Source organism: Dipodomys merriami, unplaced genomic scaffold, assembly GCF_024711535.1.
Source record: "Dipodomys merriami isolate MVZ:Mamm:240054 unplaced genomic scaffold, mDipMer1.0.p SCAF_3, whole genome shotgun sequence".
NCBI classification, from domain to species: domain Eukaryota; kingdom Metazoa; phylum Chordata; class Mammalia; order Rodentia; family Heteromyidae; genus Dipodomys; species Dipodomys merriami.
The window spans coordinates 95,124,435-95,144,647 of record NW_027204492.1 but is presented as its reverse complement, the minus strand read 5'-3'; the positions used below and the strand labels follow the sequence as shown (position 1 = coordinate 95,144,647).

The 20,213-nt window shown below is 41.0% G+C and overlaps 1 protein-coding gene across 2 annotated transcripts in view; it reads right to left on the bottom strand.

Moving 5' to 3' along the window:
- Positions 1-20,213, bottom strand: part of Rpgr (retinitis pigmentosa GTPase regulator) — a 58,865-nt gene that overhangs the window by 30,731 nt on the left and 7,921 nt on the right. For both annotated transcript variants that reach the window (XM_070040636.1, XM_070040635.1), the window contains exons 7-12: positions 19,043-19,201; positions 16,722-16,877; positions 9,461-9,585; positions 7,710-7,895; positions 6,360-6,522; positions 4,506-4,606 (exon numbers count right to left, since the gene is read on the bottom strand). In XM_070040636.1, the coding sequence (XP_069896737.1) occupies positions 4,506-4,606; positions 6,360-6,522; positions 7,710-7,895; positions 9,461-9,585; positions 16,722-16,877; positions 19,043-19,201 (890 nt within the window). The remainder of the gene's footprint in view (positions 1-4,505; positions 4,607-6,359; positions 6,523-7,709; positions 7,896-9,460; positions 9,586-16,721; positions 16,878-19,042; positions 19,202-20,213) is intronic.

Below are 20,213 nucleotides of genomic sequence, written 5' to 3'. Positions count from 1 at the left end.
ATTTTTTCAGAAATTCACCACCTTGAATTCGCCATCTTGGCCACATGGTGGGTTAAGAGTTTGGCCCCATCTGCCCCTTAACTTTCCACCAAGCTTACTACTCCATCTATTCTAAGGTGCCTTGCTAACAAGTTGCTCTTTTCACAGGCCCTAGTAACGGAGGCCCAACCATCTGATGTACTTTGTTAGCAAAGATGTCTAAACGTTGTCAAAATTTTAGGTTTTGAGTTTTGCCTGTTTTGTTTTGTGTTGTGTGTTCTGGTACTGACTATGTGACTATCTGTGCTGAGATTCTCACATCCAATGACTTTTGTCATTGCAGAATATTTGTTGGTCAATTCTTGATAAGAACAAGGTACGCTCTACTTAATCTATTTGATCTCCTTGTTGCTTTAATTGGAAATAATAAAGGGCTTTTGTGGCAAAGATTGCAGTTCAAAGCCAGCCCAGGCCGAAAAATCCCTAAGACTCCATCTCCCAACTAACCTGCAAAGAGCCAGTCTGGAAGCATGGCTCAAGACTCTTATCTCTAACCAGCCAAACTCTGCAAGTGGTACTATAACTCAAAGTGGTTCAGTACTGGCCTTGAGCAGAAGTGCTCAGGGACAGTGCCCAGGCCTTGAGTTCAAACCTCCTTGAATACCAACTGGAACAAGCCATCCCAGCAACGAGCACCTAGACTCAGCCAGTCTGGGGAACAAGGGAACATGGAGAGGAGTAAGACGAGATGATGTCACATCAGCCACTTTGTGCCTGCCCTTTCGAAATTAACCAGAGCCAGGAGGTCAGTAGAAGTAAGAAGCCTGCCCATCCAATGTCTATACCTGTCTACGTATTAACTGAACAGGAATTTATATTCTTGCCTTTGTCACCTGACTTCTCTACCTAGTCACCAGATGACAGAAGTAGCTAGGGACATTTGTACCAACATTTTCAGCCCCAAGTCCTTCCTCTTGCCATTTATTTGCTCTCTAGTATTTTTTTCCAGCCCCTCAATGCCTCATGAGACTTGTACTTCATCTAAGGACTCACGCCACCAAGGGACAGCTGCTGCTCGCTGCCTTCTCTGGGAGGGGACCAAGTTTCAGCCTTTTACCCCTAAAGTCAATGCCCCTTGTCAGCAGGAAGTAGCCAGAGAGAATCTGTGCCCTATTCCATGATTATTAAAAGGCTGGAATGTAAGGTCCGCTTCTGGATGGCGAGCAGACTCCACGCTCCTCGCAGCAAAGTCTCTGCCCAGTTATACCTGCATTACCTAGGCAACTTGCACACCTGGAAGAGGTCACATCTGTATCCGCTGAGATCACATCTGAATTTGATGTGTCCTAGATAAGGCCTAGCCCAGGCCCAGACACCCTCTTTCCCAGCTCTCTCTTTACCAGCTCTCTCTCTCTCTCTCTCTCTTCCCAGCTCTCTCTTTTCCAGCTCTCTCTCTCTTCCTCTCTCTTTCCCAGCTCTCTCTTTCCCACCTCTCTTTCCCAGGTCTTTCCCAGCCCTTTCCCAACCACATGGAGGGCCAAGATGGCCTGGTGCCAGCCAGAACGATGAATAAACCTACCCTTACCTGAAAAAAAAAAAAGATAAAGCCTCTTGTGTCCCTATCTTGGAGTTCATTTCGCTTAGCATCATCTTATATGGTCATATATACATAGCTTTGGACTTTTTCTGCTTGTCCTAGACATATACTAGTTATTTCAAATAAGGGAAACGTACGTTTCTTTGGGCCTTAAAGCCAACTGATTTTGGTATCTTGATGAAGATACCAAAAACAAAAACTGTAAAAAGCCTCTTCAAGAAATAGCGTTGATTTTTTTAGGTGCAATAGCTATGTGCATCTAATCATATAAAATAATATTTATCAAAATGAACTCCAGGAAATGGAAACAAAGAGTTTTTCTTTTTCTTTGTTTTTGTTTTTGTTTTCTTTTCCTTTTGTCTTGTTTGTTCATTTATCTACCTATGGAGGTGAGGACACAGAAAAGTTAGGACAAAGGGTGAACAAATACTGCCATAATACTCACTAGACACTATGTTGAAAATGAACTATACATCTTGTGGGTGGGTAAGGGAGGGAAAAACTTAAGAGTGAGAGGAGTGACAATGTTCAAAAAGAAATGTACTGTTTATCTCACTTATGTAGCTGTAACCCCTCTGCACATTATTTTTACATTAACAATAAATAAATTTTTTGGGGGGGTCTGGTTGTGGGGCCTGAACTCTGGGCCTAGGTGCTGTCCCTCAGCTCTTCAGCTCAAGGCTAGTGCTCCACCAATTGAGCCACAGCGCCATTTCTGGCTTATTTCTTTCTGCTTACGTGGTGCTGAGGAATTGAACCCAGGGCCTCAGGCATGCAAGGCAAGCGCTCTACCACTGAGCCACCTTCCCAGCCCCTAAATAAGATTTTTTAAGGGAAATACTGCTGAGAAAACTGAATATTTACGTGTAGAAAATTAAAACTAGACCTCCCTATTTTTCATCTTGTATAAAATTCAACTAAAAGTCAATCAAAGGTCTTGACTTTAAAAACTGAAACTTTAGGGCTGGGAAGGTGGCTCAGTGGTAGAGCGCTTGCCTTGCATGCCTGAGGCCCTGGGTTCGATTCCTCAGCACCACATAAGAAAAAAGCCGGGAAGTGGCGCTGTAGCCAAGTGGTAGAGCGCTCACCTAGAGCTGAAGAGCTGAGGGACAGAGCCCAGGCCCAGAGTTCAAGCCCCATGACTGACAAAAAATAAAAGCCGGAAGTGGCGCTGTGAATCAAGTGGTAGAGCACTAGCCTTGAGCTGAAGAGATGAGGGACAGCGCCCAGGCCCAGAGTTCAGGCCCCACAACTGGACCAAAAATAAATAAATAAATAAATAAAAACTGAAACTTTGAAACTCCTAGACGAAAACACAAAGGATACCCCTTCAAGATACTAGCATAGGAAACAATTTCCTAGTAAGATTCCAACAGTTCAAGAAATAAAGGATGGGGCTTGGAATGGTAGAAGGCTTGCTTTGCATGCATGAGGCCCTGGGTTTGATTCCTCAGCACCCACATAAGCAGAAAAAGCCAGAAGTGGTGCTGTGTCTCAGGTGGTAGGGCGCTAGCCTTGAGCTGAAGAGCTCAGGGACAGTGCCCAGGCCCAGAGTTCAGGCCCCCACAACCAGCAAAGAAGGAAAGAAAGAAAGAAAGAAAGAAAGAAAGAAAGAAAGAAAGAAAGAAAGAAAGAAAGAAAGAAAGAAAGAAAGAAAGAAAGAAAGAAAGAAAGAAAGAAAGAAAGAAAGAAAGAAAGAAAGAAAGAAAGAGAAAGAAAAGAAAGAAAGGATGAATTGACAAATGAGATAATATTGCATAAAAAATGTTTCTGAACAGCAGAATGAAGAGACAATCTACAGGATGGAAAAAATAGTTGCAAAGCTATTCATCTGACAGAGGATTCATTTTCAGAATATATAAGAAACTTGAGGGGGCTGGGAAGGTGGCTCAGTGCTAAGAGTGCTTGCCTTGCATGCATGAGGCCCTGGGTTCGATTCCTCAGCACCACATAAGCAGAAAAAGCCGGAAGTGGCACTGTGTCTCAAATGGTAGAACGCTAACCTTGAACTGAAGAGCTCAGGGATGGCGCCCAGGCCCAGAGTCCAGGCCCCACGACCGACAAAAAAAAAGAAACTTGAAAAACTTAACAAAATACAATTAATGTAATAAAAATGGGTAAATTATCTGAACAAATACTTCTTAAAAAAAACCACAAATGGCCAATAAATGTATGTAAAACTTAATATCATTAGAGATAAGAGAAATGTAAATCAAAAGTACAGAGAGAATGTATCTTACCCAGGTCAGAATGGCTATTATTTATTAAAAAAAATAACAAATGAACAAATGCTGATAAGGATATGGAGAAAAAAGAATCATTAGAGGTTATTGGTAGAAATGTGGGAAACAATATGGAGATTTCTTCAAAAACTAAGAACTGCCATATGATTCAGCTATACTATTCCTGGTATACCAAGAAAAGGAAAAGGAAGAGAAATACCTGCATACCCATATTTTCTGAGGCAATATTTCTAGCAGCTAAGATATGGAATCAGCCTAAGTGTCTCTCAATAGATAAATGGACAGAGAAAATAGGACATACACACAATGGAGTATTATTTATCTACAAAAATATTAAATCATGTCACTTTCAGGAAAATGTATGGAACTGGAGGACATTAATCTAAGCAAATGAGCCAGACACACACAAAAAAGTATTGCAGGCTTTCACTCACATGTGGAAACTATAAAAGAAACTGACCTGAAAAGAGAAACATGAACTGTTAGATAAGGGGTGAAGGGAGTAAAAGGGAGGACAAAAGGGAGAGTTCAAGGATAGTGCCTAGCCTAGAGTTCAAGCTCTACAATGGACAAAAAATAACCCTTTTTTATGAGCATAAGAATATAGAATATACATATATGCACACAAAAGCATATGATGAACTTAAATTCACACAAAAATAGGAAAATAGGTAGGAAGTCATTACCATATTTAAGACATCAGTAGTTTCTTCAAGGTTTTCTGATTCTGCTGCTTGAGTAGAATTTTCTCCATCACTTTCTTTGGTCATCAGATCTTGAAAATACTCTGAATTATTAAGAAGTAAAAAGAAAATCCAGATTTCAAAAGAAAATGGAAATACAACTGAACAGAATACAGAAGTTATTCTGTAATACAAAGCATGGATATTATTTTACCAGAAGTCTTTTTTTTAATTAAGATTTTTATTGTGCAAATACTGTACAGAGGGGTTACAGTTACATAAGCAAGGTAATGAGTACATTTCTTATTCAGCATTGTTGCCTCTTCCTTTGTTTTTCCCCTACCATCCTTTCCCTCCTACCTCCTCAGCTATACCCTCTGACCCCCCCAAACCCCCCTTACCAGAAGTCTTTACTGTCAAGTTTAGAGTCAATGTTTTTAAAATCTTTTCTATGTTTGAAAAATCTGCTACTAATTAAATAACAATTTCTTCATTCATATAGACAGACAAATGTTAATCCTTTGGAATAAATACTACCCAGGTATCAAGCACTGGGAAGGTGCGTATAGAATGAAGAAAGTCCCAATGACACACATTCCCTTGTAGTTGGCAGTTCCCCTTGTAGATTATGCCAGGTTGGTCTGTATGTTTATGGTTAATTAAAAAAAATACTGAGACATGAAGCCAGAGACAGTTACATGGAAAATTTTACACTTATTTTCAAAAATATCAGGGATCCTCTGAAGATAGGTGAGGATGTGGGAACTAAACTGTAACTGGATAAAATTAATGTGGAAAGCGTTGCAAAGGAAAGATTGGAGACACACAGAATGTAAGGTTGGAAAATACAGTCTTGTCTCAGACTTGACTAAGAAAACAGATGTTACCAGACCAGATCTGCTAGATCTTCTTACCAACAAATGTACACAATTACCTGCATTTGTACCCAAGTTTTCATTTTTCTGTTAAAATGGAGGATGTCTTCCCTTTTATCAAAGACTGCTCTGTATAACAGCCTCTCCTATCCTCAAAGAGCTTTGTATCTTGTCTCTAGGATACTCAGCTCTCCTAGACACTACTGGCTCATCTCCACTGACATATAAATGTGCTCCAGTATTTCCCATTCATACCACAGATCATTCTTAGCTGTCAATCCAGTTGTCTGGACTACTTCATGAACAAAAAGGCAAATTAACCTCGATGGAGCCTATCTCATCTTCATTTGCACATTTGTTATTCATGCCTCCACTCTAATGCTCTAGTTTCTGCTCTTATCTTTCCCTCAAATTGCACTTTTGAGATTATTGTTCATCTCCATGATAGCAAATGCACTGGATGTTCTTTGAGCAGTACTTTGCATTCATGATATTGTTCTCTAGATTCCTTGCTACCTTTTTGCCAACTGTAAGACTCAAAGAATTTTTTAATTGGCTCTGCCTCCTTCCCCTCTAAATGGAAGACAGGACTACATCCTTGGCCCTACACTTCCTCTAATCTGTGATAATTTTACACAGTTTCATAAATTTTAAGTACAGTCTCTATGTTCATAATTTTCAAATCTGTACCTCTAGTCTAGAGTCACATGGGCTGGCTTCAAACCTCAATCCTCAGATCTTAGCCTCCTGAATAGTTAGGATTACAGGTGTGAGCCACATTAGAAGTGTGAGCTTCTGCTACCCTGATATGTATAGCTATATATTTGTTATCCTTCATATTTTAATATACATGTACTTTCTCAGCAAGATCTAACCTGATCACTTTAATAAACTGGACAGATTATCTTAAAAAAAACACATGAAAAACAATAGGAATGAAAGAGAGATTTCTCTTGAAAGCAAGTAGAGTAACAAATATTACCTGACTCCAGTAGCTTTCCAGGCTCAAAAGTGCTTTTCTCTGGGAAGTTACACCGAGGCAAACGGAAAGGGACTGAACTGGGTGAGAAATAAGCAGTTCCTTTGCCAGTCCCCTCTACAGGAGGCAGTGTTTGTGTCACTGGAGAAGAATGTGACGGTGTCTCCTTTAAAATAAGCAGGGTAAATAAAATTTCTATCATGTATAAAACATCATCATAAACTTCTCTACATTTAAAAAAATATTAAGTATTAAACTATAATTTTACATGACAGAATTTCTAAACTTGAGAATGAATATTCCTTCTTTCAAACTCAAGTTACTTCTTTTTTTGGGTCCGGTCGTGGGCCTGAACTCTGGGCCTGGGCGCTGTCCCTCAGCTCTTCAGCTCAAGGCTAGCGCTCTACCACTTGAGCCACAGCGCCACTTCCGGCTTTTTTTTCTTTTTGCTAATGTGGTGCTGAGGAATTGAACCCAGGGCCTCATGCATGCAAGGCAAGCACTCTACCACTGAGCCACCTTCCCAGCCCCTCAAGTTCTTATTTCTGTGATTTGTTCTCACTATGTTAACAAAAACAATACTGTATTGTACATTTAAAGGCCAGTGTTATGTTGGTTGTTCATACCACAATAATAGAAAAAAGCTTGTAACATTTTAAAGTACAAGTCAATCCACATACAAATGAAAAAATGCAATATTCACTCAGAGGTAATAAGGAAGGCCTATGAAGGCTGCTTTGCACAGCATGACAGTCTACAAGCAAAAGTTAGCCACGAGAAAATTTTCAGTATTCTAATTTGTATCTTTAATGGTTTAACTCTAAACTCATTTTTTTTTTTTGGGTCCGGTCATGGGGCCTGAACTCTGGCCCTGGGCACTGTCCCTCAGCTCTTAGCGCCACTTCCGGCTTTTTTCTTTTTGCTTATGTGGTGCTAAGGAATTGAACTCAGGGCCTCAGGCATGCAAGGCAAGCACTCTACCACTGAGCCACCTTCCCAGCCCTCATTTTTTTTTGCTAGTCTTGGGGCTTGAACTCAGGTTCTGGGCACTGTCCCTGAGCTTCTTTTGTTGAAGGTTAGCACTCTACCACTTGAGCCACAGTGCCACATCCAGCTTTTTCTGTTTATGTGGTACTGAGGAATTGAACCGAGGGTTTCATGCATGCACAGCAAGCACTCTACCACTAAACCACATTCTCAGGCCCTAAACTCACTTTTAAAATTTAAAAACCTTTCATTCTTATTGCTTTGAAATTTTTATCTAAGACACCCTTTCTTTGATTTCAAAAGAAAATATTTTTTCTTCACTCTTTTTACAATAACACCAATATATAAAGTAGACCACAAATGTACCTGGTCTCTTCGACGCAGACGTGCTGATACAGTTCTATGGAGTGCATTCCCTGAGTTCAGACCACCGATGGGCTTAGAAGAAGTTGACTGTAAGTAAGTCTCATTTGCTTCATTAAATTCCATTTCTTCTACTACACCAAGTCGAGGGGTGGCAAAAACTAGCATGTGACAACCACCACAAGCAATCTGTAGGTAAATCCACAGAAAAATTAATTGAAAATGGGATCAAATACAAATGTGTGTGTGTGTGTGAACCACCACAAGCAATATGCAGGAAAATCCAAAGAAAAATTAATTGAAAATTGGATCAAATACGTGTGTGTGCGTGTGTGTGCGTGTGTGTGCGTGCGTGCGTGCGTGCGTGCGCGTGTGTGTGTGTGTGTGTGTGTGTGTGTGTGTGTGTGTGTGTGTGTGTGTGTGTGTGTGTGTGTGTGGTGTGTGTGTGTGTGTCAGGGCCTGGGAACTGTCCCTTAGCTATTTTGCTCAAGGATAAAGCTCTACCACTTGAGCCATAATTCCACTTAAGATGAGAACCACACAGACTCAGCAATACATAAACAGAAAAAGACAGAAGTGACACTGTGGCTCAAGTGGTAGAGTGCTAGCCTTAAGCAAAAGAAGCTCAGGGACAGTGCTCAGGCCCAAAATTCAAGCCCCAGGGCTGGCAGGAAAAGATAGAAAAAAAAAAAAACAATCACTTGAATAAACCAGTCTCTTGAGATAATTAGGCCTCCAAGCCTTTTACTTCCCATGAATGTTTTTTAAGTTTAATGCTTACAAGCCCTTAAAAAAAAGTAACCATGCATGATGATGGAACAACAAAACCAATATTCAAAGAATTTTGAGACATAATAATCTTCAAGAAAATAGTTATGGGCTGGGAAGGTGGCTCAGTGGTAGAGCGCTTGCCTTGCATGCTTGAGGCCCTGGGTGGCCCTCAGCACCACATAAGCAAAAAGAAAAAAGCCGGAAGTGGCGCTGTGGCTCAAGTGGTAAAGCGCTAGCCTTGAGCTGAAGAGCTGCGCCCAGGCCCAGAGTTCAGGCCCCACGACCAGACCCCCCCAAAAAAAAAAAAAAGAAAATAGTCATAAAAAAAACACCATAGTATTTTTCATACACAGACTGCAGTGTTCTACCTAGTGATATAGGACGAATAGCATACCTTTATAGTATTTTCAAATATAAAATTTATGTATATTTTTGTATACCTTTTGAAAATTATCATCCTCATTAAGACTATGTCCAATCACTAAGGACTTGGTTATTTTGTCCTTCACTGATTACTTTATATTCCTAATACAAAAGTGCTAAAGGGGAAAATTAGGAAAGATACAGATTTTTCAGGGACATAATGCCCAATATTTGGCTTTTTAAGAAACTAGTTATAGGGCTAGGAAGTTGGTTCAGTGGTAGAGTGCTTGCCTCGCGTGCATGAGGCCCTGGGCTCAATTCCTCAGCACCTCATAAGCAGAAAAAAGCCACAAGTGGCACTGTGGCTCAAGTGGTGGGATACTAGCCTTGAGCTGAAGAGCTGAGGGACAGCACCCAGGCCCAGAGTTTAGCCCCCACGACTAACAAAATAAAAAAGAAACCAGTTATACTTATTAATTGCATCCATTACACTTTCTTGAAAATATTTGCAATATTAATAATATACTTAGTAATAATAAAATATATTCATTTTCTATGATATACTAAAACACTCTAATCTAGAAGTATGAAAATATAAAGAAACACATTGATACCCTTACCTGTTGAACTATGAATCTCAAAAAATTAGAACATAAGGTGGGAAAGAATTGATTGGTAAAATTCTCCAATCCAAGTCCTAATTTTCCATGGCGACCATCTCCAAAAGTATACATTAGACCTACGTCTAAAATACAAACAAAAAAGAAGAAAATTACAAAAGTGCTACTCATATGGCTCTATTTGTAAACAGTCAAATATACTAATATAATGCTATTAAAATCTTCCCACCAAATTCTGCATTAAATTTAATCTGGTCCATTGATATTCCCACACTCTACAGTCTCTGTGTTTCTACATGTAATATTATGTAATGAAAACTCAGAGCTGGGCGCCAGTGGCTCATGCCTGTAATCCTAGCTACTCAGTAGGCTGAGATCTGAGGATCACAGTGCAAAGCCAGCCCAGGCAGGAAAGTCTGTGAGACTCTTATCTCCAATAAACCACTAGAAAACCGGAAGTGGCGCTGTGGCTCAAGTGGTAGAGCACTCACCTTGAGCTGAAGAGCACAAGGACAGCGCCCAAGCCCAGAGTTCAAGCCCCACGACCGACAAAAAAAAAAAAAGGAAAAAAGAAAAGAAAACTCAGCATAAACAACTAAACCATGGTGGTTTGTGAAGGTGAGTTCTTGTAATAGAAGAGATTTGTGGGGGATGGGAAGGTGGCTCAGTGGTAGAGCGCTTGCCTTGCATGCCTGAGGCCCTGGGTTCGATTCCTCAGCACCACATAAGCAAAAAAAAAAAAAAAAAAAAGGGAAAAAAAGCCGGAAGTGGCGCTGTGGCTCAAGAGGTAAAGTGCTCGCCTTGAGCTGAAGAGCTGAAGGACAGCGCCCAGGCCCAGAGTTCAGGCCCCACGGAAAAAAAAAAAAAAAAGAAGAGGAGATTTGTGGAACAGCAGCACAGTACAGTGCTGAATCTTGTCATATATACTCTATCTATCTATCTATGATACATGTCATCAATCTAAAATAGGTAGATTGATCTATACAGATAGATGATGTATCTATATAGATGACAGATATAAATCATCTATCCGAGATACACATTTCTTAAGGAAAAAGATTATTGTATTCTGACCTCTATTTCAATACTATGTTTTCTTCTCTCCTCAGATCATTGATAAATCAAAGTTTCTTAACACTGGCACTATCAACATTTGGATTGTGTGGGTCTGTCCTGTACATTGTAGGGGATTTAACAGCATCCTTGGCCTCTATCCACTTATATGTCAGTAAAACAATGCCTCTCTGCAGCTGTGACAATAAAAAATATCTATAGATTCTATGTGCCTTCTGGAAGAATAAATTTGGCTAAAGTGGAAAATCACTGATTTACTTAAATATAAATATCTCATTTTTTTCTTTTGGTCCTGGGTTTTGAACTCAGGGCCTGGGGGCTGTCGCTGAGCTCTTCAGCTCAAGGCTAGGGCTCTTCCACTTGAGCCACAGTACCACTTCCGGTTTTCTGGTAGTTAATTGGAGATAATCTCACAGAAGTCCCTGGCTTTGAATGGAGATCCTCAGATCTCAGCCTCCCAAGTATCTAGGATTACAGGTATGAAACACCAGCGCCCAACTATAAATGTCTCTTTTAATCATTCAGTTCTTGAATTCATTCCATAAATTTCGGCCTAAGGAAATGTTATGAGTCAATAACCATGCTGACTAGTCTCCATGCCAATATCTTGGTCCCACTTACAGTAAGGCTCATGATGAATAGTGTTGCTACCTCTCTCTAATAAACCATTTTGTGTGCTGCAATAGCACCTATTCTAAACTTTTCCTCATCTGTTACATACTCCTCTTTCATCTCTACATCTTAAGTGCCTTAAGTGGCTTGAAGCAGAAGTCATGGGTACAGACAAGAATCTGGTGATTAAGAGAGACTTTTGATTGAAAGTTAAGGATAATTAGAGTTTAACTGTAAGAATAGAATGAGGAATCTTCTAGGTAGATCCTTTAGGCACTGAATCAAGAGAAAATATGAATCAGAAAAGAAGTGAAAACGCAACCAATGAGCCCAGGGCACAAAGAAGGGGGTAGTAAGAATCTTAAGAAGAGTAATATAAGCAGTTGCCAGTGGCTCATGCCTGTAATCCTAGCTACTGAGGAGGCCAAGATCTGAGGATAGTGGTTCAAAGCCAGCCCAGGCAAGAAAGTCTGTGAGGCTCTTAACTTCAATTAACCACCAGAAAACCGGAAGTAGCGCTGTGGCTCCAGTGGTAGAGAACTAGCCTTGAGCTGAAGAGCTGAGGGACAGCACCCAACCCAGGTCCAGAGTCCAAGCCCCACGTCCAGCAACAACAGAAAAAGAGTAACAGGGGGCTGGGAAGGTGGCTTAGTGGTAGAGCGCTTGCCTTGCATGCATGAGGCCCTGGGTTCGATTCCTCTGCACCACATAAGCAAAAAGAAAAAAGCCGGAAGTGGCGCTGTGGCTCAAGGGGTAGAGTGCTAGCCTTGAGCTGAAGAGCTGAGGGACAGCGCCCAGGCCCAGAGTTCACGCCCCACGACCGGACCCAAAAAAAAAAAAAAAAAAGAGTAACATAATTATACCAGGAAGGGTTCAATTAGTTCAGATTACAAATTTTTAAAATCTATCTTAAGGGCACTGAGAGCACTAAGAGGCTTTTATACTAGGAAATAACTGAATCCTATTTGGGGACTTCTAGTTTAGGAAGCAAAAATTATTTAACAGACTCCTAGGACTGAAAAAGTTGATTAGAAATAACAATTCAGTAAGGTGACCAGTTAAAAAAATGATTTCTAAAAAACAGCCAGGCCCTGGTGACTCACACCTGTAATCCTAGCTACTCAGGAGGCTGAAATCTGAGGATCGCAGTTTGAAGACAGCCTGGGCAGGAAAGTCCGAGACTCTTCAATTAACAACCAAAGCTGGAAGTGGGTCTGTGGCTAAAGCAGGAGATTGCTAGCCTTGAGTACAAAAGTTCAGGGAGAGCATCCAGACCCAGAGTTCAAGCTACAGGACCAGAGCGGTAGGGGAATAGATTCCATGTAAAAGAAGTGATAACTAGCCAGGTGCTGGTGGTCATGCCTGTAATCCTAGCTACTCTGGAGTCTGAGATCTAAGGATCACAGTTCAAAGCCAAACTGGGCTTTTATCTCCTATTAACCACCAGAAAACCAGAAAGTGGTGCTGTGGCTCAAGTGGTAGAGTGCTCACCTTGAGCTGAAGAGCTGAAGGACAGCGCTCAGGCCCAGAGTTCAAGACCCACAACTGACAAAAAAAAAAAAAAAAAAAAAAAAAGCCAGCTATCATAGAAAGCTGGCAAGAATTTTCAGGAAACTTGTTACACACTTCTCAATGGCCCTAGAGGAAAAAAAAGCATTTTTAACACTTGTCCCCCTAGACAAGATGAAAAGGCAAAAAGGCAAATTTTTTGTGCTTTAAGTCTTTTATCAGAAGGTTTTATTAAAACTTAACTAAAGGGGCTGGGAAGTGGCTCAGTGGTAGAGTGCTTGCCGTGTTTGTATGAGGTCCTGGGTTTGATTCCTCAGCACCGCATTAGCAGAAAAAGCCAGAAGTGGCGCTGTGGCTCAAGTGTTAGAGCACTAGCATTGAGCTGAAGAGCTGAGGGACAGTGGCCAAGCCCAGAGTTCAGGCCCCATGATCGACCAAAAAAAAAAAAAAACAAAAAAAAAAACACCTTAACTAAAGCTGGGTTCTGGTGGCTCATGCCTGTAATCCTAACTCTCAGGAAGCTGAGATCTGAGGATTGTGGTTCAAAGCCATCTTAAACAGGAAAATCTGTGACAGAAAAGTGGAAGCAAAGCTGTGGCTCAAAGGGGTAGATGGCTATTCTTGACCACAAAAGTTCTTAGACAGTGCCCAGTTCCTGAGTTCAAGCCCCACAATTGAAAGAAAAAAAAAAACTTAAAGTGTAATTGTATATCAGATGATCCATAAAAAATAGCTTGTATTTGCCATCAATAGCAATTTAGAGTTGACTAAAAATGACAATCAAGATGGAGAAACAGGGGCTGGGAAGGTGGCTCAGTGGTAGAGCGCTTGCCTTGCATGCATGAGGCCCTGGGTTCAATTCCTCAGCACCACATAAGCTAAAAGAAAAAAGCCAGAAGTGGCGCTGTGGCTCAAGGGGTAGAGCGCTAGCCTTGAGCTGAAGAGCTGAGGGACAGTGCCCAGGCCCAGAGATCAGGCCCCACGACCGGACCCCCCCCCCAAAAAAAAGGAGAAACAGATTAGAATTTTCAGTAAAGATAAATATGATATATATATATATATATATATATATTATAATTCCTGTGAGATAAGGAGGGAACACTTCTTTATATGCTTTATATTCTGCATAGTACTATTATTATATGCTATGCTAACACAATTGATAAATGATAAGGGACAGCATCCTTCCTGAAGGGTTCTATGGAGAAAAGCTGCTTGGTAATAGGTTGAATTTGCTATTCCTACTTTAACCAGCTATAGTTAGATGAGCTCCATGTTAGAAGGAGCTTTATTGAAAACAGGAGGAAAAAGGATATAGAAGAACTTGGGTTATTTTAATATACTAGATGTTCCTGACTTATTGATGCTTTTTTTAGAAATGAAGTAAATAGTGAAACTACAACCTCTTTTGTTACAAAAACATTTATTTACCATGCAACCTATGTTTCTTTAAGGCTGGCAATAGCTATGTGTATAGTATTTACCAAAATTGAACTCCAGGCTGGGAATGTGGCTTAGTGGGAGTGCTTGCCTAGCATGCATGAAGCCCTGGGTTCAATTCCTCAGTAGCACATACACAGAAAAAGCCAGGAGTGGGGCTGTGGCGCTAGTGGTAGAGCACTAGCTTTGAGCAAAAGCTGAGGGTCAGTGCTCAGGCCCTGAGTTCAAGCCCCAGGACTGAAAAAAAAAAATAAAGAATATATTTCTTTTAAAGCTGGGCACTGGTGGCTCATGCCTGTAATCTTAGCTACTCAGGAGGCTGAGATCTGAGGATCACGGTTCAAAGCCATATTAAGCAGGAAAGTCCTTATCTCCAATTAACCACGAGAAAACGGGAAGTGGCACTGTTGCTCAAATGGTAGAGCGCTCACCTTGCGCTGAAGAGCTTAGGGATAGCACCCAGGCCCAGAGTTCAAGCCCCACAACCAAAAAAAAAAAAAAAACTGAACTCCAGGAAATTAAACAAAAGGTTTTTTTCATCTTTGTTTCTGCTTTTGTTTTCATTTCCTTTTGTCCTGACTGTCCGTTTATCTGTCTTTGGGAGGGTAAGTGGTGGGGGCCACAGAAATGGTGGGACAAAGTGTGAACAAATTCAGCAGTGATACTCACTAGACACTATGTTGAAAATCAGCTTTACAACTTATGGGTAGGATGGGAAGGGAAAAAAGGGAAGACATTGAGGGAAGGGGTAATGCTCAAAAAGAAATATACTCTTTATCTGACACATAAAACTGTAACCCCTCTGTACACCACCTTTACAATAACAATAATGTAAACCCTTTTAAAAAAAATAAGGGGGCCTGGGAAGGTGGCTCAGTGGTAGAGTGCTTGCCTTGCATGCCAGAGGCCCTGGGTTCGATTCCTCAGCATCACATAAACAAAAAGAAAAAAGCCGGAAATGGCGCTGTGGCTCAAGTGGTAGAGTGCTAGCCTTGAGCTGAAGAGCTGAGGGACAGCGCCCAGGCCCAGAATTCAGGCCCCACAACCAGACCCCCCCCCAAAAAAATAAGGAAGTAGCCAGGGCATATCGGTGGCTCACACCTGTAATCCTACTCAAGAAGATGACATCTGTAATCCTACTCAGGAGGATGACATCTGAGGATCATGGTCCAAAACAGCCCAGGCAAGAAAACCCAAAAAACTTTTATCTCCAATTAACCACCAGAAAACTGGAAGTGTTGCTGTGGCTCAAGTAGTAGAGAGCTAGCCTTGAGCTAAAGAGCTGAGAGACAGCGCCCAGGCCCAGAGTTCAAGCCCCATGACTGGAAAAAAAAAAAAAAAAAGGAAGCCAGAGTAGGAGATATATTCAGATAGTAGTCTTTGATACACCCTGTATCACTGTGGAAAGAAAAGAAGTCATACAAAAGAAAAAAAGAAAAACTCCAACATCTGGTGGTAAAAGCATCACAGTAATTTCCTCAGCCCATGGGGGCTGGGAAGGTGGCTCAGTGGTAGAGAGCTTGCCTTGCATGCATGAGGACCTGGATTCGATTCCTCAGCACCACATAAGCAAAAAGAAAAAAGCTGGAAGTGGCGTTGTGGCTCAAGTGGTAGAGCACTACCCTTGAGCTGAAGAGCTGAGGGACAGCGCCCAGGCCCAGAGTTCAGGCCCCACGACCAGACCCAAAAAAACTAAAATAAATAAAAAATAATAATAATTTCCTCAGCCTGACTATAGCCCCTTTCAAATTGAATAGGAAAAATTCTGTTGTGTGGGATGCCTTCATATGGCTTGAAAGAGTTAAGAACTTTCAAGCCAGGCACCAGTGAGTGGCTCACGCCTATAACCCTAGCTACTCAGGAGGCTGAGATCCGAGGATCACAGTTCAAAGCCAGCCCGGGCCAGGACAGTCCATGAGACTCTTATTTCCAATAAACCACTAGAAAACGGGAAGTGGCGCTGTGGCTCAAGCAGTAGAGTGCTTGCCTTGAGCTGAAGAGCTGAGGGATAGCGCGCAGGCACAGAGTTCAAGCCCCATGACCGACAAAAAAAAGAATTTTCAAACATACAATTTCAAAAACAATTCCACGTTTCTTCCAAAGTATACCATAATGACTTATTTTGAGGTTCTAAATCTTTGAATTTTTTAAAAATCCTTCTGAGGATTGAACCCATGGCCTCAAGAGTGCTAAGCACACATTCAAACTGAATTAATGTAAGAAAAAGTAGTTCATAACTTGTTTTTGCCAGTCCAGGGGCTTGAACTAAGGGTCTGGGTGCTGTCCTTAAGCCTCTTTGTGATTAAGGCTAGCACTCTACCTCTTGAGCCACAGCACCACAGATGACTTTTTCTGAGTAATTTATTAGAGATAAGTATCTCATTGACTTTTCTGCCTGCCTTGGCTTCGAACTGTGATCCTCAGATCTTAGCCTCCTGAGTAGGTAGGATTACAGGTGAGACTCATCAGTGCTTGGCATTCAAAACTTTATACTGTGGAACAGTAATCAAATAATTCCATTTTTCACAATCCTTAAGTCCTTTAAGTATGTTTGTTCCATGTATTCTTTTATTGTGATAATATAAACCCAGATCTATAAATGTAAAACAGATGATTTAATACATACCTGTCATCACCGCTGTGTGATTTTCTCCGCAGGAAACAAAAGTTATTTTCTGATCCTTAATATGTTCAACAACTTTGGGTTCTGGAGTTTCAAAAAGAGCAGTGCCGAGGCCTAGTTGACCAAATTGTCCCAGTCCAAAGGTATATACAGTTTTCTCTAAAAGGAAAAAGCCAAAAATCAAGTAAAGGATTGCATAGAGGCAGTCACTATTACTTTGATATAATTTTTTAAAAACGATATACAAACTTTCATAATGAAGGTTAACTGCCTTTCAAAAGAAATATCCACATAAGAATATTAATACTAGCCAGGTGCTAGTGGCTCACACCTGTAATCCTGGCTGAGATCTGAGGATCACGATTCAAAGCTAGTCTAAGAGCAAAAGTCCATGAGACTCTTATCTCTGATAAACCACCAGAAAACCAGAAGTGGCTCTGTGGCTCAAGTGGTAGAACACTCACCTTGAGCTGAAGAGCTCAGGGACAGTGCCCAGGCCCAGAGTTCAAGCCCCATGACTGACAAAAAAAATAGAATATGAATACTGATGTGTAAATGTTTCAATGCTGAAGAGAAAATTGAAGAGACATGCAGTTGTAAAAATCATGAGTCTAATTTTATCTTTATCTTTTTTTTTTTTTTTTTGCCAGTCCTGGGGCTTGAACTTAGGGCCTAGGTACTATCCCTGAGCTTCTTTGTGCTCAAGGCTAGTGCTCTACCACTTGAACCAAAATACCACTTCAGGCTTTTTCTGAGTAGTTTTTTTTGTTTTGTTTTGTTTTGTTTTTGGGTCCGGTCATGGGGCCTGAAGTCTGGGCCTGGGCGCTGTCCCTCAGCTCTTTAGCTCAAGGCTAGCACTCTACCACTTGAGCCATAGCGCCACTTCCGGCTTTTTTCTTTTTGCTTATGTGGTGCTGAGGAATCGAACCCAGGGCCTCTGGCATGCAAGGCATGCGTTCTACCACTGAGCCACCTTCCCAGCCCCTTTTCTGAGTAGTTTTATTAGTTTTATTAGTAGTTTTCTTCCTTAGCTGGGGGTAGGTGGCTCACACTTGTAATCCTAGCTACTCAGGAAGCTGAGATCTCAGGATCATAGTTCAAAACCAGCCTGGGCAAGAATGGGCAAGAATGTTCAAGAGACGCTTATCCCCAATAAAACACTCAGAAAACCGGAAGTGGCATTGTGACTCAAACAGTAGAGTGCTCACCTTGATTTTTTGTTTTTTGGTTTGTTTGTTTGTTTGCTTGTTTTGGGGGGGGTCCGGTCGTGGGGCCTGAACTCTGGGCCTGGGTGCTGTCCCTCAGCTCTTCAGCTCAAGGCTAGCACTCTACCACTTGAGCCACAGCGCCACTTCCAGCTTTTTTCTTTTTGCTTATGTGGTGCTGAGGAATCGAACCCAGGGCCTCAGGAATACAAGGCAAGCACTCTACCACTGAGCCACCTTCCCAGCCCATAGAGTACTCACCTTGAGAAGAAGAGCTGAGGGCCAGCGCCCAGACCCAGAGTTCAAGCCCCACAGCAGACTTTTCTTACAAGACTGGCTTGGTACCGTGATCCTTAGATCTCTGCCTCCTGAGTAGCTAGGATTACAGACGTGAACCACTGGTGCCCCCTAATTTTATCTTTTATACACAGCCATAAAAGGTTTTATTATAAGCAAACAACAGGACATAAAATATGTAAACTTTTTTCATTGTAAACTAATTCCTTTCACTGTCACAAGTAAAACAATAAATAGTGTTTTCTACAAAAAACAAATTGCTTTTAGTTGGAGTTAATAATCTATTATATAAGACATAGTTTCTGGGTCCAGTCGTGGGCCTGAACACTGGGCCTGGGCGCTGTCCCTGCTCTTCAGCTCAAGGCTAGTGCTCTACCACTTGAGCCACAATGCCACTTCTGGCTTTTTTTTCTTCTTATGTGGTGCTGAGGAATCAAAATCCTTGCATAGGACAGAACTATACACTAACCACAGGAATAAAAAGTGAGAATCTTAATGGAAAGACATGCTAGGCCAGCTGCCATGAATGATCTGAAAGGGTCATACTCACAAACACTGAGAATAGAATGGTGATTATCTGGAGCTGGGACATGAGATTTGAGGGCATAAGAGATGTACAATGGACACAAAATTTCAGAGATCTGTTGTACAGCACCGTGCCTACATACAACAATATTATACTATATAATTCAAAATCTATTTGGAAGTTATGCCTCATTGTAGTGTTGTTATAACAATAAAAAGATTTTTTTAATGTCATTAGCGATCACAGACAGCAGAGAATATAACAGTACGCTATATAACAGTATGTTCCACACATACCTGTGAGAACAATAGTGTGCCCTCCACCACAGGCTACTTGTAACACCTTTTCAGCAATTCCAGTCACCAGCTGGGGTGTTCTGTGGTTGGCCAGCAGCTTACTGGGAAGGCCTAATTTCCCATGCTCAGGTTCCCCAAATGTGTAAAGTTCACCATCCGCTATTGAAGGCAGAGTAGAGTGATGAGTGTTGACACAGACATGAACAAAATACTGGCTTTTAGTACATATTTTCATGCTCAAAATGTTAAGACAGTGACAAAAATAAGAGTGGAATGTAATTGTTGTAAGTTAAGATAAACAATCCTACTTGTATCCCTAACAGCTAAAGCAGAGTTTACTAGTAAAATTAACTTGCTCCATCACTGGATAATTATCATCAGGGATACAGTAGTAAACAATATCAACAAAGACAGGTCTAATTGACTACTAATTGACTACTAGAACCAGTCAATTAGCACTGTCCTAAACCTGAATTGTGATCCACAGAATAAAGAGTAAGTATATAAAATAAAGATATAGAGAGATGCCTAAGGAAGTCCATAAAATTACATTAGCAAGGTGTTTTTATTGTTAGAAAAACCATCAATCCCATGGAAAAGCCATGATTGTATTTCTATTACTAGTACAGATGAAGACAATAATAAAGTCAAATACTTTCAATACTTTCAGCCATAAAAGATTGCTAGTGAGTCTAAGAAAGAGAAAAACTGGAGATACTGAGAAAAGCCCTATCAAAAGGACTCTTTTTCATATTGCACTCTTCTTGTCCATCTAATTTTCATTCTGACTCCCCACAAGGAAATCCTATGACCCACTTATTTGAAACAATAAACAAATAATCAGGAATAGGTAGGTCAAAGTATAGCAGTAAGAGGGTCTGGAAGAAAGTGGCCCATTGATCTTGTTTTTAGTATCAAAAGGGTTTAAAAAATTGAAAATATAGCTGTCACTTAAAATGCTAACATGTCAGATAATTTGAAATTATAAAATACTCATTATAGAAATGGGAAAATACTGTGACCTAAAACATATCCAAATCATTTCATTTCATGGACCAAGGCATTATTTCTTTTTTGCCAGTCCTAGAGCTTAAACTCAGGGCCTGGGCTCTGTCCCTTAACTTCTTTTGCTCAAGACTAGCACTCTACCACTTGAGCCACAGCGCCACTT